The sequence below is a fragment of the Ooceraea biroi genome, chromosome 2 (assembly GCF_003672135.1).
Source record: "Ooceraea biroi isolate clonal line C1 chromosome 2, Obir_v5.4, whole genome shotgun sequence".
Classification (NCBI taxonomy): Eukaryota; Metazoa; Arthropoda; class Insecta; order Hymenoptera; family Formicidae; genus Ooceraea; species Ooceraea biroi.
Window position 1 is genome coordinate 15,279,427 of NC_039507.1, and position 24,506 is coordinate 15,303,932.

Here is a 24,506-nt window from a genome sequence, read left to right on the forward strand (position 1 = left end):
CCACTTGACCTTGCATGGTCAGACGTCTGCTGCAACCTCCGAATCATTAAACGATTTATTTACACGTCTCATCTCCCAAGGACTGAACGCGGGATCTGCGTAGAGGATTTTTCGAAAGTACATGTCGAAACTATTGCGGTTACGTTAAAGAAAATATCAAGAAAGTCGAGTCATTATAATATTGAATCAATATACTTGAGAAGATCTCAACAATAACTTCATCAGTTAGACCATAGTATTTAAACCGAGTAAATTGCTACATAGAAAACTGCACATATCACAGGCTCGGAAATTCCAAACGATTCTGCCGCTTCAACCGAAAAAGATGCAGTACACAAAATCTGTTTTATGAACTGCGGGGCAAAAAACATAATTAAGACTTTTTGCGACATCTTTTATCTTCAAGTTTTAATAGCATGTTAGATACGGAATTTGAAGGTCGCGCCGAGCCTGAGGCCTCTATAAGTACCACGTTGCACAGCATCGTTTTCTTTTTTTTTTCTAGTAGCGATTAACTTTCCGATAGACGGTACATGGGCGGCCGCGCCGCGTGTTCGATTCTACCTCTCTATGCGCCCCATACAATATGCATCTTCATTCGGAACCAGTTTTTCTGCGCGCGCATTTAAAAAGCTACGCATCTGGATTGACTGACGAAGCGGTGGTGGCAGTCGCCGCAGACTTCTATATAACATACTAGACTGCGAGCTTCTTATAATACTGATTGTATATTCGTGTCCCCAAAAAGTATGTATTAAAAGGATACAAAGAATGTGCAAAAGTTTTAGTCTATGCAATATTGTATGTATTGTGATTTTCACTATTTTACTTTTATTTGTTATTAAATTTGTTTTACATTTCTGCAATTTCATAAATATCTTACAATTTAATTTGCGATTCTATATAGAAAAACACCGCATTCCGTGTCAGTCTAGTATGTTATATGCAAGTCTGTGGCGGCGGCGACGGCGCATATTGCGGACGCACGCCGGGATATAAAAGAATCCTATCCATAATCGCGTGGCGCACGCGGCTCCTGCCATCGCGTTCTCATGCCGCGGGATCGCAGGAAGCCGTCCTGTCTGTCGCATCTCGCCAAGTTCTTCCGGGAAGGTCGGTCGTGCAAAGCCGCAGGCGAATTTCCACGTAATCCAATGGGAGACCAAGGGAAGACGAAGAGCCGCTCGCTCTCGTTCGGTATTTAATGACATTTGAGGTCCATGATGAGACGGACATGTTCATCCTTGTTGCACGGAATTCCTTTTTGCGCTAACAAGAATTATTTATTTACGAGATTTTCTTAATTTACATTTATCTTATCTTTTATATGTTACTTATGTAGATTGTATAACTGCATAAATCATAATTATGTAATTGTGATTATGTAATTTGATGTTTTATTGCACGTTGAGAATGTAAAGAATCTTTGATTTAAAGGACGAACTAGCAAGAAACCGCGGCTTTTCTTGGACTAGAAAATTATCTCTTGCCAATTATCCTCTCCTATCACAAAGAGGAAATTATTAATTCTTTGCAAGAGAAAATTCTTCAACGATATATGTATACACGCAAAATGTTCCCGAGGAAAGTTAATTCGATATTAGCATACTTATTTTTTCGTTGTACGTATGTTGCTGTAGGGTTCTACGAAACCCATGTTTTTCCGCTCCAGTTATAACTCTAGCTGTAATTATTATGTGTCAATTGACAAATATATAACATGTTCATATATACTGGGAAGCTAGAATCTAGATATAACACTGCATATAGAATAGAACGTATAAATTTGATAGATACACACACAAATCGGTCTGAGGTGCGATAGGTTTCGGTCTAATAATTTATAATACAGAAGTAAAAATCAAGAGTAAACAAAGATAATAGCAAATATAAATAGCAAAGAAAGATAAACGAAAATTTGTGGGTTTAGAGTAAGCCATTATTATTAATTAAGATTTATCTGATAAAAAGTTACCAATACTTTTTTTCTGACAAAAACAAAAACAATATTAAATCAGTGGGTTTTTTCTCATATCTCAAAATTTATTTGTTTTACCGAGCGTAATAGTTTTTGTTTGAAATTGATTCGAGGAACAAATAATGATCATTGGAAGTGGCGAGTTACAGGAAAGCATCATCATTTATAATGTGACAAACATGCTAAGACTTGTACAGGCTTGTTGCCTATCGAACATCATATTATCGCAATGCGTAATCAAACGTTTAATGCAAACACACAATGAATCAGTATAAGGCTCGATTACGCATTGGACAATGAGACTGTGATTTGAAGATTGAACCACTTAATAAAAGTGTAACAACTGATTTTGATTGGTCAAATCCCGATCTCCAAATCGAAATCTCATAGTGTTTTCCACTGGGAAAATTAGTGCAACATTAGTGCGCACTGAGCGTAACTTTAACTGTGTTAGTATGAAAATTAGTTCACATGTTTTTGGTGTTTAATGTTCTACTGAAAAAGTGATGCAAACATTGCACTCAGTGCAATTTTAATATTTTACTGTGAAAATCAGTTCATATATTCCAGTGTTTAATATTCTACTGACAAAAATGCTGCAAAAATTGCACTGAATGTGCATCAGTGTTGCACTAGTGTTCCCAGTAGAAAACGCTATCAATCTTCGATGCATGCTCTGATACAAGCTTAATGGCGGTATTTCGTATCATTAAGGAACAGCACGCGTAATTCTTCATTTATGGAAAACTGGGAGTGCGGTAATATAATGCATCGGAATTTGACCTCCTCGATGAACTCTCTTCCCTTTTCCCAATGATGTTGGCGGCGACGATGATGGTGCTGCTGATGATGCTGGTGCGATACAAGAAAACTGGTGTTTTTTCTTAATTTCCTGTAGCGAAGAAGCGATAAAGCGATGTAACAGTATACGATCCGTAATTTTTCTTCCACATCTCTGGAGGTGTCGCTGATTTATTCCGCGTTTAATTGGCTAAAGGCTACAACTTACGCAAAATATTTCTCTTCCAAGTGTGTGTATGTGTGTTTTCCGATTAGGAAAAAAAATGTTTATAAATCAATAAATCCTAATTCTTCGGAAATTTAATCTAAAATATGATTATTAAAATATTTCATGTTAGATATTAGAACAATTACAATATATAATCTCGCAGATTATTCCAAAATAAAATCGACTAATTTTATCTGAAAAAATCTATCTAATGAAACTAAAATAAACGGAATCGGTAGCGCACATTCGTGCATATTACCTCTATGTTATAATTGAACATTTCACGCTTGTAAAACTCTGCATCAATGCAACATTATCGGTTGCATTGTTTACACGCTGCTCGTTTCTGATTATCCAGCAGTGTTACGGTGCTACGGAACGTTTACTCGGGCCGCAAAGCTACGACCGCAAATATTTCAATCTGTTACATCAATGGCAACAACGGAAAAGTGCTGCTGTCCAAATATTTGCCGAGCACTTCGGCAATGGTTGCTCGCGAGCCTCGTGACTATTTGTTTCTTCATGCTCGTGGGAAGCGACATGCGAACGGGAACGGAACGCGTACACGATGAATTCGTGCCCAAAAGACTTTTTTCAAGCTGTGCGTGTCACGGAGTGAAAGCATTAAATAATTAAGTGGAAAAAGGCATCTTTATTAATTAATTAAAGTTCCTCAAAAGGTGATTCTATCAAACAACTGCACTAACACCAGCATACTATCAGTACAATTTGGTAAAATCGTGAGAATGTATTCCGCATAAAGAAACATCTTCTCTGGAGTAATTAGATGACTATTTCTGATAATGGAACGAGAATTAGTAGAAGTGCAATTATTTCCTTCATAAGAACGTTGCGGAGTCGTCGGATACGTTGTTCGTCTCTTTACTGTCGCGGCGGATATCGAGCAGCACAGCTTACAGATCTGAAAAATTCTTCCGATCCGTTCCATTCTGCACGGGGTGGGCACTTTGCATACATTATGCAGCGAACGCTCTCGTAAGAAAATTATCGTGAACAAAGCGCGCGACTGTTATTGATCCCGTCGAGTTAAACGCATACCCTCCCGTCCCGTACATTCTTCCCATTAATTAGCCTCGAAAAAGCAGAATCATGGCGCCAGTCAGTGAATCATTCAAACTACATGTTCCGCCGTTTAACTTCGCCTATTTCGATAATATGCCGCAGGCCGTGGAATAAAATTATCGCCGCAGCGCCGGCGCGTATAGATGCACTTACGTAAACCGCGCCCGCGTCCGTCTTGCCGTGTCCGTGCATAATGCACGTGTGCTACACCTGCGTAGCGTGCTAATACGTGAGTGCACGCAAGAGCGCGCAAGAGCTGAGATACGCCTGATATGCGCAGATAACTTCCGGAGATTTCATTAAGGATGATGAAACGATCAATCACGTCCCGGCGAATTCCGGGAATCCATCTGACACAATTTAAATTACGCCTTTTTGCATTTAAATTGCACTTTTTCCATTTTCTCCCTTTTTATGAAATGGAAATATTTCCTCATCACGCTTATGCAACGGAATTGGAGGAACGTGATCTCTTTTTTTTCCTAAATTTGAAATTGTAATGTAATCATGAATAAAGTTTTATTTATTACTATCGAAATAAAAACCTGAATTATAAGATGACAATAATATTTAATAATTCATGTTTTTTTTCTTTTGTCCACTTATCGAACGTCCACTGTAGCGAGCTGAGGAAAAATACAGTGATTTGTAAAAAATGGGAACATTCGCTGACGTTGCAATCCTTAAGCAGGAGCGCGACTGTCAGCTTCCAATTGTTCGTTTTCAGCCATATCAGTCTCCCGATAACTGTCAAGGCGTTCGACAGCATGAACCAGACGCTTCTTTAGCTTTGCGAATTCTTTGGACGTCATCTTGCTCAGTGTCACCGGTTTCGTGTCCAAGTGGCCGATGGATTTTTTCGACGTGGATCGCAAGAAAGTGCACAGGCCGACATCAGCGATCTCTTCCCAATCCTGAGGAACCGATCGATAAAATGTTTATCGAAAATTGAATAGCAAGGACACATCAAGTATGTTGTAAACTCACGAATACGATAACTCGTTACGACAACATATATTGTCAATCTAATTTTTCCGATTACAAAATCATTTTCTATAAACTAATTACCATTATGTCTGTATTTTTAAATGTGTGTAAAAGCAAATTTATATTGAGAGTGACACACTATCTAATTTTTCACTATCGTGAAAAATTGAAGAGATTAAATTTCTAAATAAAACAGAAATTAATTCTAATTAATAAATTAATCTAAAAAGTTTAAATAAAAATCATTAGATATTCAATATTAATAATTCCATAAAAGTATATAAAATATAAAAATTACAAAAGTTTGCTAAGTCGAGATCTTATTTTTAATAAGACATTTATCCGAGACAAATATTGATTCGTGTAACTTAGGAACATCGGCTATTGTACGACGCAATAGTACTTACGAACTCGTCGCGCAGTTGCGGCTCGAATCCGATTGCGGCTTCGAGCATCGCGTACTTATCGTCGTTTACATTGAGCCGCAACAGCAGGAGCAGTAACCTCACGCCACACCGCAGACCGTGGCCGGTGCGTTCCCGTTCCTGCAACAAACCCAATTATCACTCACACCGCGTTACATCACGCCGCTCCGGCGCGGCGGACTGCGCGTCGTCGATCTGTCCAATTTTGAGATCCCAACGTTTTTTCATAATCCTTTTGCGTTAATCTTTCCATGCTACTCGTTTCTTAATCACTTGCAGCAGCGAGAAAAGATTACGTCAGAAGTATACAGAAATACTTTGATGCTGAAACCTTCGGAATAAAATCATCGACAAAAGATCTCGATCCTAGAATGAAATTAAAAATTCACACATCGACATTTACATCCATTCGCTTCAGCGTGCTCTCTCGATGGAGACATGAAAGCAGCGTTTTATTCTCGCGCACTCCCTACTTTCTCCAGCGCGTCAGCTATTAATTTTGATTCATTCTCCGATTCCACTCCCGCCAATTACTCAGGACTTAATCACCGATTGCTCGTCAGAGAAAAAATTGAGATGTATAGATAGAACAAGATTGTACAATAATTATAAAATTAATCCCTCCGATTCTGCAGATCGCAAACTACGAATCCAGTTCAAGTGAATCTCTCCCCGCTGATTACTTTTAATTCTCATCTCCATTTTCCTTTTTTTTGCATTTTTCTCATTTTCTTTTCGTTGTGGATCAGCTACCTAATGACAGAGAAACGATCCTTCTCTCTTGCGTTGTCTTTCCCTTCATTATCCAGCTAAACGCGGTGCTCGCATATCGCGGTGCTCACATCGAATTCCCTTCCTTGGAGTGCCATAAATCTCGCAAATAATAAGCCACTCGAGCGCGACGAGAGGGTTCGAGTAACGATCACATGCAACAGGCCGGGCGTGTTGATACGGTTTCGCGAAATCGTTGGCGCGATTGCCATCTCCGCTTCTAGATTGGCGTGCGATAAAGCGTGACGTACCGTATCAGCCACGATCGCGCGAGTGGCTCTCGCGTGTTTCATTCGGCCGAGATTATGGTCGCCGTTCGCCATCGCTGCCAGCATCGGCGAACATAAGCGAGGGTAACTGTAGCGGCCAATTACCGTATGCGACCCGCGAGCATTACCGAAGCGGGAAAATTCTTAGACCACGCTTGGAGTCGCGGTATCACGCAGAATGTTCAATATGGTGATCGTCAATTTCTTGATGAAAGTACCAAAACAAGAATATATCTATAACGCAGGATATAAACGAGAATTTCTCAGTTAATTGGCTGCAAACCGCAGAAATAAGAGTTCCCGTATATCGTAACTTCTAGGTAGAAATCAAGCACTATCAGGATCAGATTTTATGCATTTCGCTGATGATAGCATTTCTACCCGCTCTGATATTAAAGAAAGTGCCAGAAGAGAATAGAATGTTCAGAGAGTACTCTTTTGATCGTCTTAATCAGCGGAATGCAAACTGACTAACTGGTACGCATAATAATGAGAGAACGCTTCTTTATATAAATCAAATTGTCGTGTTCTGGATCATTGCAAGTTTCACGGTAAAACAAAGTCAGAATTGCACATATCAGATGCGTTTCGGTCGGACAATGTTCCAGAACCAAGATTGATCCTAGAGCGCGCGTGCGGATGATAGGATATCGGACAATTACCGCTCGTGCGTTCGCTAGATCGTCCAGGAGCGCGAAGATCGCGCGATAGCTCAATTCCAAAAGGAACGGTAGTCCAGTTGCGGCCAAAGATCGGGTGTTCCTCTCCCTCGCGGCGCGCAGCATCCTCCTCTCGATATTTCTCAACTGGGACGACAGCAGCCCGATCTCGCTCTGCATTTGCGAACAAAAAACCACGCTGAGAAGATGAGAAACGGGGCGGAGGATGGAGGGGGGTAATTAATTAACCGCGACGGCGATGTTAATGAATCGGATACCACTGACGTCGTCGTCATCATCGTCATCATCGTCATTGGTTGCATGATAAGTTGATCTTATGCGTCACAAAATTATAAATTTTCAAGAAGGAGATAAATAAGAGTAAGAAAGACATGCACGTATTCTGAGAATTCATATGCGTTTTAACATAAAACTTTGCATCGCTGTATGTACGGAAAGTAACGTTTCGATCGTATTCTATAGATCTAGGAAGATGGAAGATGAGACATTGCAATTGAAAAATTAATAAAAATATAAGAAACGGATAAATGTTTAACATCATAAAATTTATGGGAAATTAAATTAGAGAAAATCTGGTATTGGAAGTTTATCTAAAATATGCGTGTAAAGATGTATAGTCGACTAATTGTTCTATCTATATCACGGAATGATTTGCGTTAAAATATTATTTATATAAATTACTGCGATTTTGTCGGCCTTCTGGCGACTATGAAAGTGCGCCTCCATCTGAGATTGAACCATCTGTAGATGGTTTTGCGCGATGGTTGTCGTAAAGTTTCCAGTGGCCTTGTCTTTGAGCCTATTCACTAGTTGCTGGACTACCAAGGCCATCGAGAGTCTGTCGTTCGATTGCACTCGATACCGATTACTGGTAGCACCGGAAACAATTGTCACCACGCTGCCAGTTTGTATGTGCTGTAAGCCGAGAGCATTCCAGTTTTGCCTCTGTACATCTCCTGTAAGTTCTATTAAAAGACAATAATTATATAAATTGAGAGTTTTTTTCTAAACTAAATTTCTCTGGAGAGTATTTCAACTAGAGATCTGTTTAGTTAAATTTACGATATTTTTATCTTTTTCCGATATAATATTTGGCATTTTTTACAAGAAAAAAAGCAGTGAATATTAAAAATGTATAACAACTGTTCACGCTTGTCAATATTTTGTTGGGATTAATTCTAGAAAGTCCATGATTAAAACTAATGATTGAGTCCGGGAACATTTGATGTACAAAACAGACGTTGATTGACTCTGAATGCGGGATTATAGAAAAGAAAGAAAGAATTTACAAGAGTTTTACTAGTTTTAAATTATGAATTTACCAGATGTGCGAGGCTTAAAGTCAAAAGACCGATAAAAGGAAGAAAATACGCCGTGATTGGAGAGGTCCGGGTGAGATTCCCAGGACCCTCAGTGCCTGATTATCGTATTAGGTGGGCCTCGAACGAGAGTGGCTGGATTCCTTAATACTGCCGTTCACAAACGAGACATCCTAATTCTCTATCCACAATTTCCTGACCCATAATTTCTGACGGGGAATAGCGGGGCGAAATACGAGGCAGCGGGAGTAAAAGAAGATCCGTGAGTTTTTAGGGAATCTTTTACGACGATGGGACCACAGGGCAGGATCGCAAAGTCACACAGAGTGAGTGTGTGAATCATGTTTTAATAAACGATTTATATTTCTCTTGTTTTCACATGTTTGCACGTGATGAAATTCATAGGATTTTTCATAGGATTTAAATGATTTATTATTGAACTTTCAATTACGATTCTTTGTTACGTATGAAAATAGTGTGAGACTTGTAAATGGTTTCTATATTTTCCATAAACAGTCTTCCAAATTTTCGCGAGATCTCTTGGCACATTATCGTACAGTAATGGAAATAAAAAAATATGCAAATAAATACATTTTTTCGTTTATATCAGAGCTATTGATTTTAGTTAACATTAATCGACTCAAATCATGTAAATCAATAACACTCATCATGATGACAGTACGGACGTATTTACCGGGAAATAGCTGGTTCAAAGCGACAAGGGACTCGCTGCACTTGATGGTCGCCGTGAAGGTAGATGTGTTCTCGGGTGGGCAAGCCCTAAGCATCATCTTCAGAGGCAATTGGGCAGTCTTCTGAAGTACGCGCAGACTCCCACGATCCGTCGCTTCATAGCTTGCCGTGATTCTCACGTCCGGCGACATCGCTGGCAGGTCCATCGTCGTGTAGATCATCGTGCGTAAAATCTGCCGGTCACCTTTGCATATGCTTGGTTAATTGACCATGTGAATTCTGACGAATCAGTCACTGATTATTGAATATTGGTAGCAACTCTATCGTTTCAATAGAGACTTTAAAGTATATTTTTTTTACAAGATATATGTTTGTTTCTTTTCTATTTTACATTTTATATTTTGGCTTTGCTCTGTAACGATATTCTTAGCCAGCATCATAAATAAACGTATAAGTTTACTTACATAGATTGGAAATAATATGATAATCTTTCTCCGCGACGAATGGTTTCGTGACGTTCACACATACTTGAACATCACGAAGCGTTGTATACGAAGATAATTCTATAGTAATTCTGCACATTAAATTACGGCTCTCCGAGTCGTCTTTAGAGTCGCTTTGGTTTGCACGTGGATAAGGTTCCAGATCGGGAGATACAGTCACGGATATTATCAATTCAGCATCCAGGGTGACGTTACTTAGTTGATTACCTTGTAACATTAATTGTAACATGTAATTAATTAACATTTAATATAATATATCAATATAATAATCCGATCTTCAGAGAAATTTAATTAATTTAATTATGCATCGTTGCCTGTGTCATTAATGATTATTACAAGCATATGTTGGTAGATGTTTATTCATACCGGAAGCTTTGTGTTTCTTTGCTAATTTGCGGAGCTCCATGAGCTCATCTTCGGCGGCCACGTAATCATAACCGCGTCGATGAAGGGGAGGCGCGATAAATAACGATGGCTCCGAACCCAAGTAGCAGACCTCCAATTGGCCTTCTTCGGACAAAACGACAATCACTCCGTCTAAGTGCTTTCAAAAAATATGTACACATTAAATTTTTAATCACAATGACGTCTCCGCAAAAACGAAGACCCAGCCACAAATTGCTTAAAGAAACTGCAGATAAAAAGAACCGCGAAAAACCTGGAGCAGTCTGTATATTATAGTCATTATCCTGCAGGTGCGCAAAAGAAAGATGAGAGCTAAGTTAAAGGCTTACGCGCAAAAATGGTATAACTTTTAGAATCAAGAAGAAGAAGAAAAGGAGAGTTAAGTGCCATTTCATGACACTAATTATAAATTCATTTTATTACATTTGTATTTCCCATTTTAATTAGGAAAGTGTGTGCTGGACTGTTTTTGCGTGTAGAATCTCTAGAATTCGTATATTTATCTATAGTAGATTTTCTTCAGCATCCCTTAATCAGAAGAAACTGTTTTTAAAATGTTTTCACATTGACATTTAGTTGATTTAAGCGTTTTCTGTGTGTTTTCTCGTCGGGAATATACGCAGGACAATTTTAGCTGCCGTGACGATAGCTCGCTGATTAATCAAGTGGAGTTCTTGGTATTAAGTTAATTAGCTAGCAGAGTTTGCGCGCGCTCTGTGTCCTCCGGAAAGACAACAATGGCAACCTTGCTAGCCGCGCACTAGCTGCGGCAGAACGATAAGATAAAACCAGGATGATAATTGCCAACTCCTCGTCCTTCCCTGCACTCATGCTGATTTTTTTCCTTCTCGGTCTTTCATTGCCGATGTCGATACTTATAGCCTTGAATTCTTCTTTTGATCGTTATCATGAAGTTCTTTGCCTTTATCTTGACTTTTCCTCTTCCCTGTTTCCTAATTTTTCCGATATTTCTAAATGAACGAATGGAATGGAATGCTTCAGGTAACGAAACGTATCACATCTGAATTATCTGTTTCGTAAAATCGTTGGAAAAGTTTTAAAACAGACACTTTGTTCCACGTGGACTATTTAGAGGTTCTGCTGGAAGCTACATTAAGTCTTTTAGCTTCTACTAGCAAGGACACGGTAGATCCGAGCCTGACCGAACGTGGTCGGAGAAACAATGGCTGGTGTCGTCGATAATGCCGACACGGAAGAGGAACACCGATATGGCAGAGGTCTCGCTCATTTCTTTGTCAAATGCCATCGGTTCTGATTGTGGGCTATCGTGGTGAACGTAGATACGTGCTCCAATACGCGCTTTTACGAGTCTCCTTTCTTCTATTTTCTTCTCTCTTTTTCTTCACTCTTCTCTCCTAAAAGGAGTCGTCCTCCTATATTTCCTTTTCTTATTCTCCCCAGCATGGTTACTCGGATAAGATAGTTCTTTCGTCTCGACCGATAATTTTTTTCTCTCTGTCTTTTCTTGTCGGCGAAGATTAATAGCTCTATCGGCAGGGACAACTTTCTACCATCATCATTCTACCATCGACTGTTGCTTCACGATTGCAATGCCCTTGTCAGAGACGAAATCATAAAACATAATAATGCTCGCGATGAAAATTTGGATGCTTATCAATATCAACCTCATTACGAGCTCAAAGTAGCTGAAATTGTTTTTTCTAGAGAAGTATATTAATTTTCTTAATCGCGCAAGAAGATTGATAATACAAGTAATGTAGTTTTATCTTATCTCTCTGACTGCCACGTTAGGTAAATTGTAATATAAAATCATACAATTTGTAACAAACTGATAAGAAGTTTTGTGTATAAAGACCACGTATGTACCGAAAAGAGAATTTGAAATATTCAATATATCCTGCTATGTTAATAATCGACTTTGTATATGTACAAACAAACATAAATTATCCATTTAAGAATATTAATTCAAAAAGTTTTTAATATAGAAACAAATAGAAAAATCACAATTTGTCGCTTTTTACAATTTAAACGTCAGGTTCCTAAATCTTTTCCTTGACGTCGTGAACTATAACGCTTTCTACGAAATAACATCGTTGAATGTTATTCGGAGTGAGAATACGAGTTGCAGGATTATGCAATCGATTACCTGAAAATGCGCTCGAGTTACGGCGACTGGAGTAAGTGGCAACTGAGCTGACCACTTAAGAGTCGTACCCTCGTAAATCATCAGGGTGTTCGTGTCGGCGATTACGAGCACCATCAGTTTGCCATCCGGTTCTATAAGCATCAATTAGCACACTTATTTCCTATCCGTTAAAAGTAAAGGCGTGTGTCGCGTCATGCGCGGGCTATGCGATCTATGATTCTCTCCGATTTGTTCGTTTTACTTCTCTTTTTCTGCTAACAAGACAATTTAGCTTACGCTTTTCTTTTCTCTTTCCTTTCTCCCTTATTTTAAATAATGTCTCTCTCTAGTTTAATTTCTAATCTAATTTATAGAATATACCTATCACAAAGGCGTGAAAGCAAAGGGCCTTATATTCGAGCCTCTTCGCGTATTTCAGGGAAACACAATTGTCCTTCAGACAGTAGAGACTTTTCTCGCCGAGCACGAGGATCCCGACCTCGAAACTGCTCAAGGTAACGGCGTCGATATCGAGAACGGCTTCCCCGATGTTGTAACTCCAGTCTGGCTCCAGGTGTTTTGGTCCATCCGCACGATCTTTGTTGCCAAACTCCGCCATACTTTTATATCTACGGACCGACACATATACTTTCGTAGAATCTTATTTCCCATTAACGCCAATTTTTTAAAGCTTTGCAAAACAAGCAAATTATATTTAAAATTTTGAGAAAAAAGAGAAACATATTTGTAAGCTTTGCCAGAGACATATCGTGCACCATTCTTTCTACAAGAAATTAATTTTAACTTGAAACATTGAGTTAATCTTTTTTGATAATGAACCACTCTCCTCATCACTGCTATGAGACGGTGAACCGTATATCTCTTTTCTCATTCGTCCTCTCGGTATATAATCCCGAAAGACGAGGCTGTAATCTGATATCTTGCGGCTGTGTTATCTGAACACCGGCAGGTGTTCATTGACAGTCTACTCGGAACGGTAGAACAACCTGCCTGTAGCATTCGAGGATCCACGAGGAACTCGGTGTCACAAAGACGTCATTCCGCGAAATATAGACGATCGGCTCCGGCAGCAACCGATTCCCGAGAACCAGATTGAAAGTGGGTGTCTCCTGCTCATAGAAAAGGAGCGTGCCGTCCAGGCATTGAATGCAGAGGAAGTCCCGGTTCCGCACACCGCCAAACGAACCCATCGTAAGGGATACCGGAAATCGCGGCAGCACATGCTCGTAAGCGACTTCCAAGTCACAACGATCTCCTACAAAAATATCCATCATTAATAATTGAAGTAAATCAACTATTTCTCAGCTAATAAACTTAAAACTTTAAATTCTAACCGAAGTTGATTTACAAAAATTCCTTTTATACTGTCATATTTATTTTGCTGTTGTAATTGCTATATAATTAGGTGAATAAAATAAATGAAATATGAGTTTTTCTCAGAGTTTGAGATTCAGATTGCGGTCTAGTAGGTAGGGTGATAGGTGGGTGTCCCTTGCACCACATTTATCGAAACGGAATTTTGCGTCGGTCATTCGAACGCGAAACGATGCGATAACGCTCCTTGTGTTACTTCCGTCAAAACTTGTCAACCAATCGTTATGCGATTCACGTATTACGTAGTATTTATCTACTTATTTATTTCTATTTCTTTTTGCAAAACATCAAATAGTATTTGAAAATTCTTTGTCATAGAATATGTAACAATATATTTTTTGTAGCTTAATTAATTTGGAAATTAAAGGTTTAACTATTGTAGACCGACTAAATGTAAATGCAAATAAAAATTGCGTAATTCCTTAATGTATTATATAATTTGTTAATATGCTTAAAGGGAGGAAATATTCAAAGTCGGGGCAACCCCCCTTATCGAGGCAGGCAAGAGTTGCTCCACATTTATCGAAGAAGAGATTTTTTTATACTCGAAGACTAAATCAGGTCGGTTATATATACTCATAGACATGTATGATGCAGTTAATCGAAGAAATAAATATGCGAGCCTGATGTGCGAGCTCGTGCGGCGCTAGACAAACTGAGTCTCGGCGAACAATCGCGATTCCTGTCTGTATATAGGTCAAACCGCAATTCATCGTGGCCGCGTTCAAGCGTCCGGACGAGAGCGATCAGTGTTTTGCGGGCTACATATACCACAGCGCAGTATTATAACGAACGACTAAAAAAAAAAGCGAGAGCAAAGTACAGTCAAACACGTGTTTCTTTATTCGGATAGAATAGAATGAAGAAAAAAAACATATCGATGATATTAAACAAATGACAAAAAAGGGGGAAGATAATTATCTATTGGATTTTAAAAATCATATCAGAATAAAGACTCTATAATCGATCAATAATGTTTTAACTTGAGTTAAAAATTTATTTCACTTTGCATTCCCGTCCGTTATAGCCGCAATATTTGCGCGTGGAATTGGATGTTTCCAGAATTCAAGAAAGAGGATAAAGAAATTGAAGAAATATTATAAAAATCATTGACGCTTATGTAACGTCGGCGAGTACGGGTGCACAACTGCTGTTAACAATTTTACAACAAAAAATCAATCAAATGGTTGCAATTTATGCACATGAACATAATTCGCGTGCAATTTGCTCTCTTCCCGCGAGCGTGCAATCGGAACAGAAATCGGCACGGACGGTTTTTCACCAAGACAGATAATCGTTCTCTCGCTTCCCGCCCCAAGAGAAATTATGCGCTTCGCGCGTTCAAAAGATGTACGCGCTCGACAACGTAACGGCGTACGCGAATTATTGCGAAACGCTCGACAGTTGTTGTTGCTGCGACAAATATCGGCTGGATTTAACGAGATACTAGCTCGAGGCGTTTTCTTGATCTCAAACCGTAGCGCAAAAGCAGCCTTTAACACTGGAGCGATCGAACCAGTTATTTTGATCGGTATTTTTCATATATTAGCTATTATCAAAGACTGTATCTTTAAGCATGAATTATAGCGAATTATATATTTTGTTTCAATTTAATTAACATCAACAATTTAATCACGAGGTTTGTTTCTTCCACGTGTAAATGGTTGTCACAATGTTAGGGCGCAAACTTAAGGAGGAGTGAATTGGATAATTACATTTGCGCCAAGTGCGGTACATGGAAGTAAATATGAGAATTGTTCATCGTTATATGTGGTACCACAATATGTTACATATTCTTGCAAAAGATATGCTATATGTGAGACGCCATAAATTTCACGACTCGCGTATGAGCTGCCAATATAATAAAAATCATTCTGTCTGTAATAGATTTCGATGCACCGTGAGATATCGTCGCACCTCATGCGTGTCTTTATCTCCTGCTCCGCCAGGTATTTCTACGCATGGGAATAATTTAGCGCGTGATGCGCAGCGCGCGGCTCGTTAGTAACGCAACGCTCACGGTAATTTTATCTATACGACCAGGACAAGCTCTCAGAAGGTAGGTTTACGGGATTATTGCCTCAGGTCCTGAAGCCTTCTTCGAAAGAATCAACGAAAACAAAAAGAGAACACGTTAAGAAGTTTCTAAAAAGAAAGGAAGAGAGAGATTTACGAATTTAATTATACAATAACAGACGATAGAAACCCCGTGCGGTAAATTATAAAAAATGTGTTTAAGAATATGTCCAGAGACATACATTTTAATTTATTGTTTATTGTAGCCTAATGTGACGTTATGTTGGATACAAACCATGTTCGACTGAACCCTGGTTCAACACGATACTGTAAATGATGAGCTTCGTTGATGTTAGTATTGCGAGGCGGATATCCTGCGAGCCTCTGAAACAAATATCGATATTGATTTGTCAATATTGTCAGTTGGTAAAGATATGATATTTAAACGAATGGACATGATTAATTGCAAAATGGAGCACCTAGATACGAGTACAATGCAATCGGCCAACAGATAAAATAATATAAAATTATATAAAACGACATAAAAAAATTAAGTAAAATTATATAAAAGACAATAAACATAGAAAAAAGAACCCAAAAAGACTTACAGATATTTGAATATTAACACTTTATAAAACTTAATATTAGAAATACGAGATTAAATTAATTAATTTAATGAATAAATAAAATGTATTTCATAGCTTTTTCGAATTCGAACTAATCCTGTATTTTAAATTAATTTTAGCTCTTAAGGTTAAATAAAGCAGCGCATAGAATTTCTCGTGATCAATAATTCTTTCTTCACAAGCTTGAGAAATTCTTACTTACGAGACAAATTTTCCTGCCTTCATGTCAATGATGCAGTCACCGATTTGCGTCTCAATTATCAGGTCTGAAGACTTGTAGCCGCTCGGCGACTTGCTTTCATCTATCCATTGCGATGACGGGTTGTATATCCTGAGACACCCGCTATGGCTACCGACAACAATCACGTCTTTCCGTTCAGCGCCAAACAAGGGTGCAACCAACAAACTATGTCTGTCGAAGGATTCGTTTACTCCGCACTGTGTTCTCCACCATTCCTTTGTCTTGAACAGCGACATATCCGATTCAAGATCAAGATTTCAACGTGGCATCGTGATCGAGGGTAAATTACAACTGCCGGGAGTCTCTTGCGAGGGGTTGCTATGACGCCGCGCGGCCACAACACATGGCTGTAGAATAAAAGTTAGTAATACAGATTTCTCAAAGCTAAAGCTATTCAAAGATGCATAACTAAATCGCACCGATATCCTGCATTATCGCATTATCTTCGATAGATATCGAAGATGTGTGTTTTTCGAAGAAGTGCTTTCTACGCGTCGCAATTGGTGATGGATTACATGTATAGGCACGGCACGGCTTCACTGGAATCTTAAAATGTAAAGAAAATCATATTCTTTTTTTAAATATGAATCATTTAATTTACGAAAATATTTATGTCTCTTGCAATAATTTTGATAATGGAAATAAAGGAAAATTTTTAATGCAGAATTTTTAATAGTTTTTTAAAGGCAAGTGATACGTGCTGAGCTAATTTATTATGATCTATTATCATGATTATCATTTATAATCTATTTATTGTGCATGAAATAAAATTTGACATTATAAAGTTCGTAATAGCCTAATAAAAGTAAGTATATACAATAAATTTTTAAGTAGAGGGAACTTTATGGAATACAAGATACAAATGTTATTGTTGTATTTTTCATTATATATGTTTATTGTATTTATTTATTATAAATGTTATAAAGAATATGTAAATCGTTTCTTATGTGTTATGTAATTTTCATTTTACATTCAATTGTGTCGCATAAAGCGATGCGTGATTTTATCAGAAGATGGCAGTATATTACATTCGATGTACGAATGACAGCGGTCGGGATGATAGATCTCTTGCAGTTTAGATATAATATTTAAACAAAGTAATAATAAAAATTATTTGTGCGTAGATCACACAAAACGTGTGATTTAAAAAAAATTATTTAAAATAATATCTACAATGATCTTTATTAAAATCAACGTGTTTACAAATACAATACATTATATTGTATTAACATTTTATCGCTAGACAAAAGTTTATTATTTTCTTTTAAGCAAGCAGGATTGCAAGTGTACTTTCCACTGTTAGTTGTATTATTTAGTTAGTTATATATGTTATTTATATATTATATTATAATGTAACTAAATTAATTTTTTGTTGATTGTTCCTTCCTTTGCTAAAGCTGCAAAATAATAGAAGGTAACATAATTGGTTTACTGTAATTTCATGTTTCTACTTTGTTGAACGGATACATATTCTGACAGCAATTTATCCAATATATTTTATGGTTCCAGGATCCACTTTATCTGTCATAGCTGAAGCTGTTTTTTCCATCACATCCTTATTCTGTCTGTAAAAGCAAATATAAGGTAGCCATAGCGCAAACAGTAACAAAAATCTCTTAAATTTTACCTCTTGTACCACAAGAATTCCAATATAAGCAGAATAACACTGAGCAGCATTCCGTAACCCATTATGACCATCGCGAAGTAGCATTCCGTAAAACCGATTTTGATATAGCCCGCCTGGTTCGAGCATACCGGCTTTCGCGGATATAATCTGTATTCTTCTCGATACTTGAGTCCATATTCTCGCAGTTTCAAGGCTCTGAAAATATTCCTTTTAAAGAACTTATACCATGAGTTATCCTGGCACTTGCAATTTGTGTAGTACAAATTTTCAAACTGATTTATAAGACATTAACAACACTTGAAAAAAAGATTGAAAATTTGTTATACTATAAAAGAATATCACTAAGATTCGCAATGCAAATTTTTTCTGTAGATATTTATTTTTTAGAAGGATAGAGAAAAATATTTTTCAAATATGTTATAAATAATTTTATAAAATATGCATTCAGCTTTTCAATAACAGTAATATTAACAGTAATATAATATTTAAGAAGTTGGTGTTAATAATCTTGCAATTATATAATATTTGCATGTTAAATTTACCCATTTTTTATTATTTCAGAATAGGGCGATTGTTTTTGAATTGCAAGAAGCGGATATGTCATGCCTAAATAATCAATCTCACTCAAACCGCATTTTTCCTCTTCTTGATACGTGCGTTGCATAACGTAATATATTTGGCCCCGTCCACCGTGCAATGCAAAAGGCTCGTTTCTTATGCGATTTACTCCTTCTTCTAGACTCATCCAACCAGATTTGCGTCCCTTCGGCTCGATTTTCTGTTCTGTAATTGCCTTCCTAATAGGATCTTCAAAGGACTACGTTCCAACAGGAAAAAAAAATAATTTCTTTCAATAAGTTCTCGTTTTCCATTTTAGAAAATTAGCTTCCACATCATTTTTGATCTACCGTGAAATAATATCGAAAGTATACGATGTCCAATACACCTAAAGTTAGCGAACTGTGCAAGAGATCGGAAAGAGTCTTGATTGAATCCGTGGTAGATTGCAGAAGAGCCACAATATTCGCCGTGTAAGATGTGTAAAGACTGAGAGAAGCTATTAGTAGCATGAAAGTGATGATTCGAGTTGAGATTATGTATGGTTCATACGAGTACCCTGTGAACAAATGAGTTTACTCTAAAAATCATAAACGGGGTTACAAGTTTAAAAGTTACAAAATTTAATTTAAATTAGATTATTTATTGCTTCTTTGAGTCAGATTCCAAAGTAGAATAATGGAATGCTGTCTTAAAAAAAAAGAGTTTATGTTATATATTAATAGCGAAAAAGGATCAGTGATTAAATTGTTATTAAAATGTTTTGTATATACCTTGTTGTGTAAACGCCCCTAAAAGGACGAGAAGATTTTCGCCAATGGCATGTTCACCAGTATTTAATTGGTTCCGATAGGTAGCTGATTTTTTTACAGTGTGATATTCCCATTTCATAGATATGTATAGTAAGCAAAGTACGAGAGCAAGAAATACAGCAATCGCAATCCAGACGTTTCGTTTAAAAGGCAACGTAAAGATATTTTTTACATTTGATACTAACGGCCGTCGAAATATAAAACATGCGCTATGTAAATATATGTTATATTAAATTATAAATATGATAAAATAATAATACATTTAAGTAATATTGCAATATTATTAATAATAATAATTCATATTTAGCATCATATCTTTGCGATTTACTATCTTTTTAAACATGAATACAAATTTTTATATCTTTATTTCTTGTGCGAAAAATGTATTTATTATAGAAGACATGTACCATGTAGAAGACATGTAACAATAAAGAAATAGTTTTGCAATTACTATCAAATACAAAAACACGTTAACAAAAGCTTTATATTTTTTGGTATTTTGCATAAAATTACACTTTGCCCAGGATATTGTTTTAGTTTGATTAATAACAATCGATTCAGCATACAATATAACATAATTAAAAAATAATTAAAGATTTTAGGCTGTCGTTGCAAATTATATTTGCAACTTTACCTAGTGTGTGTGTACAATTGGATGAATTTTACTACTGACATACGGTCTGCCGTTATTAACATAGTTGTACCACCGATATCGATTTCACGCCGATGTAACATTCCGGTCATTCCGCTCCAGGACCCATTGTTTGGGGTATATCCCCAGGTGTTTGAAACTTGAAAACTTATACTGCTAAGCAAAATTCAAATATAACTCGATAACTCAATCATAATCGCTTACAATTATATACGTTATGCTCACAATTTTATGGCTTAATTTTTAACTCTAATATATATATATATAAGTACTTTGCTATCGAGGGACAAAACTTACGTTGCATTCATCCGGTTCGCTAAATGAAGTATCCAGGGATAACTGACCTTCGTTATTGTATCTATAGTAATTTTTTCAAAGTCAGTCAGGTGATTAACTGTATCAGGATCTGTCACCTGCAATTATAAACAATTTTGTGAAAAATATGTATTTATATATTATGTATTATTATAAAAAGTTTACGTTATAATACGTTGCATTGTGCTACAAAAATGTACCAAAATTAATGAACGTGAACGTTTGATATGTATGTGTATATAACATAAAATTTTAGTGCTGAAATATATAAATTGAGTGCTATACATATTATATATATTAGTTTATAAATATCACTTTGAACGTCTGATTGATGTATTAGTGCGTTGGAATTTGCAGATATTCACCACAATACAAGATTTAAGAGCCGTTTGTTGAAGATTTCTTCTTCTTGCTGAAGCTACGTCGAAAGTTCTCATTCGTAAGCCACTTTGGATTGTCCAATTGCCACGCTCTTCCCATATTACTCCTTTCTGTGGACTTGGTCGATATATGGATATTAGCTCGAGAAAATCATTGTCGTACCTTCGGGCAAGGATGACATCACTGTCAGGATAGACCGCTATGTCCTCGAAAACCTCCAATATTGAATCATTGTACGTAGAAGTCACATTGGTATTATCGATTATCATTCTACGATCTTGAACGAGCAACCACTTCGTCGGAGCAACAAACATTCTTTTCGAATGTGCCTACCGAGTAATGTTAACAATAGTGATTAATTAGTTTAAAAGAAAATTCTCCATGGTTTTTACTCTATTATTAGTCATTAAAATATTAATAATCTTTTCGCTGATCAGTCCATAATTCAAATAATTGAGTAACGGAATATACATTATTAATCCTGAGCAAATATTTTAGCATCGATAAATAGTGAGTGGCGAAGTAGAATCGTTATTTTTATTTTTTCAATTCTTTTAACTCGAGAATCGATGATGATACATTCATGTACACTGAGTGGCGTATTTGCGACATACAAAAAACATTCGATACCTGTCGTAAAACTTCAATGGCGTAATCGCAGTTCAAATCCAACATGTATAAATTTTGATGTTCCAAGTTATTGTAAATCCTGCCGTCAAAATCTTTGATAAAGTTATTAATGCCATGTGTCAAATGATGATTCGACATTTGCTTCGACAATCTAATCGTGTCTTCTGAAGAAAGAAAAAGAGTAAAATATCAATCAAAATTATTCTAGTACTTTTAATGGCTGTTCTACTCAAATCGACGTAAAATCAAATTATCATAATCTTAATCTATCTTAACAATACAATTATATATTCCATAATATTGTACTAAGATGCAAATCTGTGATATAAAATATAAAAATTTTTTGTTTGATATAGATACAATTGTTTCTCGTACGTGCTCTCGTATACTTTTTTTTTTAAATTATCTGCATTTTTTAAAGAATTTCATTCATGTTCGAGATATAATTCGGGAATCTTACCATAATCGATACATAAATGCACAGATATCCTCGACGGCGGAAATAAAACGGGCGTTGCATTGACGATAAACTTTAGGATTATATCATCGATTCGGTGGGAACATACGATTGTGTTATCGCTGAGCAATAATGCAAGGATGCACAAAATTGCGAGGAGCATTCTGTCAGCTCTTGTATTCACAATCGACTGATGGAGAGTCATTGAGACTGTCGGCAGCATTGATTATCTGCACACTGTAATCTTTCCGGGTATAATTTCGCTTGTAATTTGCAAATAAAGTTTGCAAATTCGCACGGAAATAAGAACGCGATGCGATGGAGCAATCAGTGCAATGAGCATTATTGCTACATGTAAAATATTCAGCACTCTTGATGCTATAATGTGCGGTTATAGGAGACTTTCAGTCAGACTTCATCTTTCTCACGCTTTTTTTCTTGAATAATCCTCACATTTCATGTACAAAACATTCAGTTTACATTTAGATTCTCGTATAATTCTATAAATAAAAAATGGAAGCAAAGTTTACACGGAGATTATGCAATCTCCGTGAAACGAAGAAAATTATTGTTGAATAATACTACGATATTATTGAATATATATAGTAGCTGCACCGTTGAATATAATATATGCATATATTATACATATATATGTATGTATAAGTTAAATTGATACTTTGTTCGAATATGTTTTTAACCTAATATAAAAATTTATCATCGGTCCATTTGAATGATGAATGCAGTTGAATGACATGCTAATCATATAAAATCAATATTAATCAAATATATTAATAAGATATCCAGTTTCGCCAGCAGATGGCGACAGCCTATTCATCAGCTGACAGCCGTCGTATTTACTTGTCGTTGCTGTTTACAAGTGATACTCGATTTAAAATACTAGTTTATAATAATATAAGTATTAAACAATTGCATTGTACAAAAATATTTCGTAATGGAACCCCAAGACATTTATTATAACAAAGCCGAATACGTTGAAACGGTAATACATAGTAAAGTGATAATATCTAAAGAATATTTGTTAAATAAAAATACATACTATGGCTAATAAAGAATGTCTTTTAATTATTGTTAAAACTAAGTGATTTAATAAGTCTAACTATTTAGTTTAATCATTTATGATTGATAACTCGACACATAACCTCTTTTCTTTGACGTTTCAGGCTTCAGGAAACAAGGTAAGCAGGCTAACTGTTCTGTGCGGCTCACAGAATATCGTATTGCACGGGAAAGTGATAGTACAGTCGGATGCTATCATTAGAGGTGACTTGGCCAATGTCAGGACTGGTCGTTATTGTATCATTAGCAAGAATGCTGTTATCCGACCACCTTTCAAGAAGTTCAGTAGAGGGTAAGCCAAATTTTTCATTAATATGCATCGCATTGGCTGATAGTTTGCCTATTAAGAATCTTGCTAGCCAACACATTGAAACTATTTGTAACGTACAGCAAACAAAAAACTTTGAAATTTGAACAATTATTTAAGCACTCTTATATGTGAAACTATATATAATATAAGTGCACATCGATAGTGCTGCATTACAAATTGATGAATTACTTGATTAGGGTTGCATTTTTTCCCCTAACAATGGGAAATCACGTGTTTGTGGGAGAGCGAGCAATCGTGAATGCAGCATTGGTTGGTTCTTATGTTTATATAGGAAAGAACGCCATAATTGTATGTATAATGATCTTTATTCGATCACCAAACGTTCTTCGTCGCAAGTTCTTCAATGCATTGTACTTGTATCGCTGTAGGGCAGACGATCAGTTCTGAAAGACTGCTGCTATATCGAAGACGGCGCGGTCGTGCCACCGGAAACTATTGTACCCTCCTTCACTCGCTTCGCCGGTAGTCCGGCGACATGCGTTGAGGAATTGCCCGAGTGCACGCTGGATCTCATGATAGATTTCACAAAGAATTACTATGAGCATTTTTTACCCGCACGTGTTTAATGACGCATACAGTAGTTGACAATCGAACATTATGTCTTAGCTGTGCACTTTATATGCACTGTGCATTCAAATTAAAGTGGATATATTCAAGCAGGGAAAAGATAAAAAAAAGAGAGAAGAGATAAATTGTAAAAAAATGCAGTGAAAAGTACAGATTTGATATCAATATTATAGTATCATTTTGTAAAATTATATTGTCTATACTTTGTTATTCTTTACTTTGAATAAAATATATTTAATTTACAATACATGTATTTTCCAAATAATTTAAAATAAATCGTGTTTATATTTTTATCTGTATGTTTCTTTATACGTAATGTACGTAATCACTGTATGAAATAATTGTACGCTCACTCTCAGCTGTGAGCTACTGTAACTATTAATATTTATTTACTGTATTTTATACGCATTTATTCTTAGGTCAAGTATATTAAGATAAATTAATAAAATTTACATTTTATATGCTTCTAGTATATTTAATAAATAAGTTGTAAATTGTATATTGCATTGTACATAAAGAAAAGAAGATAATAAAATCATTCTCTTGAGAAGAAATGCATGTTTTTTTAGTATTAATTATTTTTTTACTACGA

At 36.4% G+C, this 24,506-nt stretch overlaps 3 protein-coding genes and 1 long non-coding RNA gene across 5 annotated transcripts; 2 read left to right on the forward strand and 2 right to left on the reverse strand.

Annotated features, from left to right (window-relative positions):
• Positions 1-4,572: 4,572 nt before the first annotated feature.
• On the reverse strand, positions 4,573-16,854 carry LOC105280068 (protein PTHB1). The gene is made up of 12 exons (XM_026967946.1): positions 16,469-16,854; positions 15,936-16,024; positions 13,241-13,505; positions 12,611-12,858; positions 12,251-12,381; positions 10,084-10,261; positions 9,679-9,924; positions 9,216-9,458; positions 7,884-8,167; positions 7,185-7,355; positions 5,465-5,602; positions 4,573-4,984 (listed from the first exon to the last, which is right to left on the reverse strand). Exons 1-12 carry the CDS (start codon positions 16,741-16,743, stop codon positions 4,754-4,756), a joined length of 2,499 nt encoding a protein of 832 aa, XP_026823747.1. The 5' UTR covers positions 16,744-16,854; the 3' UTR covers positions 4,573-4,753.
• A 19-nt stretch (positions 16,855-16,873) lies between these two features.
• Positions 16,874-18,113, forward strand: LOC113561475. The gene is made up of 2 exons (XR_003406217.1): positions 16,874-17,061; positions 17,184-18,113. It is a non-coding gene; the product is annotated as an uncharacterized LOC113561475 (long non-coding RNA).
• Positions 17,873-22,654, reverse strand: LOC105280067 (glutamate receptor U1). Of its 2 annotated transcripts, none has more exons than XM_020031924.2 (10): positions 21,943-22,654; positions 21,483-21,646; positions 20,837-21,181; positions 20,454-20,569; positions 20,139-20,312; positions 19,466-19,713; positions 19,043-19,251; positions 18,677-18,951; positions 18,135-18,329; positions 17,873-18,072 (listed from the first exon to the last, which is right to left on the reverse strand). In XM_020031924.2, exons 1-10 carry the CDS (start codon positions 22,160-22,162, stop codon positions 17,991-17,993), a joined length of 2,028 nt encoding a protein of 675 aa, XP_019887483.2. In that variant the 5' UTR covers positions 22,163-22,654; the 3' UTR covers positions 17,873-17,990. The 2 variants fall into 2 exon arrangements, with proteins under 2 accessions (XP_019887483.2, XP_026823749.1); XM_026967948.1 differs by having other exon boundaries at positions 17,980-18,072; positions 20,139-20,309.
• Positions 22,655-22,758: 104 nt separating this feature from the next.
• Positions 22,759-24,468, forward strand: LOC105280065 (dynactin subunit 5). The gene is made up of 4 exons (XM_011340253.3): positions 22,759-22,939; positions 23,121-23,308; positions 23,524-23,635; positions 23,716-24,468. The coding sequence occupies exons 1-4, from the start codon at positions 22,892-22,894 to the stop codon at positions 23,911-23,913; spliced, it is 546 nt and encodes a 181-aa protein (XP_011338555.1). The 5' UTR covers positions 22,759-22,891; the 3' UTR covers positions 23,914-24,468.
• Positions 24,469-24,506: the final 38 nt, after the last annotated feature.

Bases quoted from the DNA above. Each gene is read 5' to 3' on its own strand.
- LOC105280067 (XM_020031924.2), bottom strand. From the start codon at position 22,162: ATGCTGCCGACAGTCTCAATGACTCTCCATCAGTCGATTGTGAATACA. The intron at 20,570-20,836 runs GTGAATATCTGC...TTATAATTGCAG, and splicing joins CTCTTAAATCTTGTATTGTG to GTGACAGATCCTGATACAGT. The intron at 19,714-20,138 runs GTAAAGTTGCAA...ATATTTACATAG, and splicing joins CAATTGTACACACACACTAG to CGCATGTTTTATATTTCGAC.
- LOC105280065 (XM_011340253.3), top strand. From the start codon at position 22,892: ATGGAACCCCAAGACATTTATTATAACAAAGCCGAATACGTTGAAACG. The intron at 22,940-23,120 runs GTAATACATAGT...TTGACGTTTCAG, and splicing joins AAGCCGAATACGTTGAAACG to GCTTCAGGAAACAAGGTAAG. The intron at 23,636-23,715 runs GTATGTATAATG...GTATCGCTGTAG, and splicing joins TAGGAAAGAACGCCATAATT to GGCAGACGATCAGTTCTGAA.
- LOC105280068 (XM_026967946.1), bottom strand. From the start codon at position 16,743: ATGTCGCTGTTCAAGACAAAGGAATGGTGGAGAACACAGTGCGGAGTA. The intron at 16,025-16,468 runs GTAAGTAAGAAT...TATTTGTTTCAG, and splicing joins AAGGCAGGAAAATTTGTCTC to AGGCTCGCAGGATATCCGCC. The intron at 9,925-10,083 runs GTATGAATAAAC...TAATGTTACAAG, and splicing joins AAAGAAACACAAAGCTTCCG to GTAATCAACTAAGTAACGTC.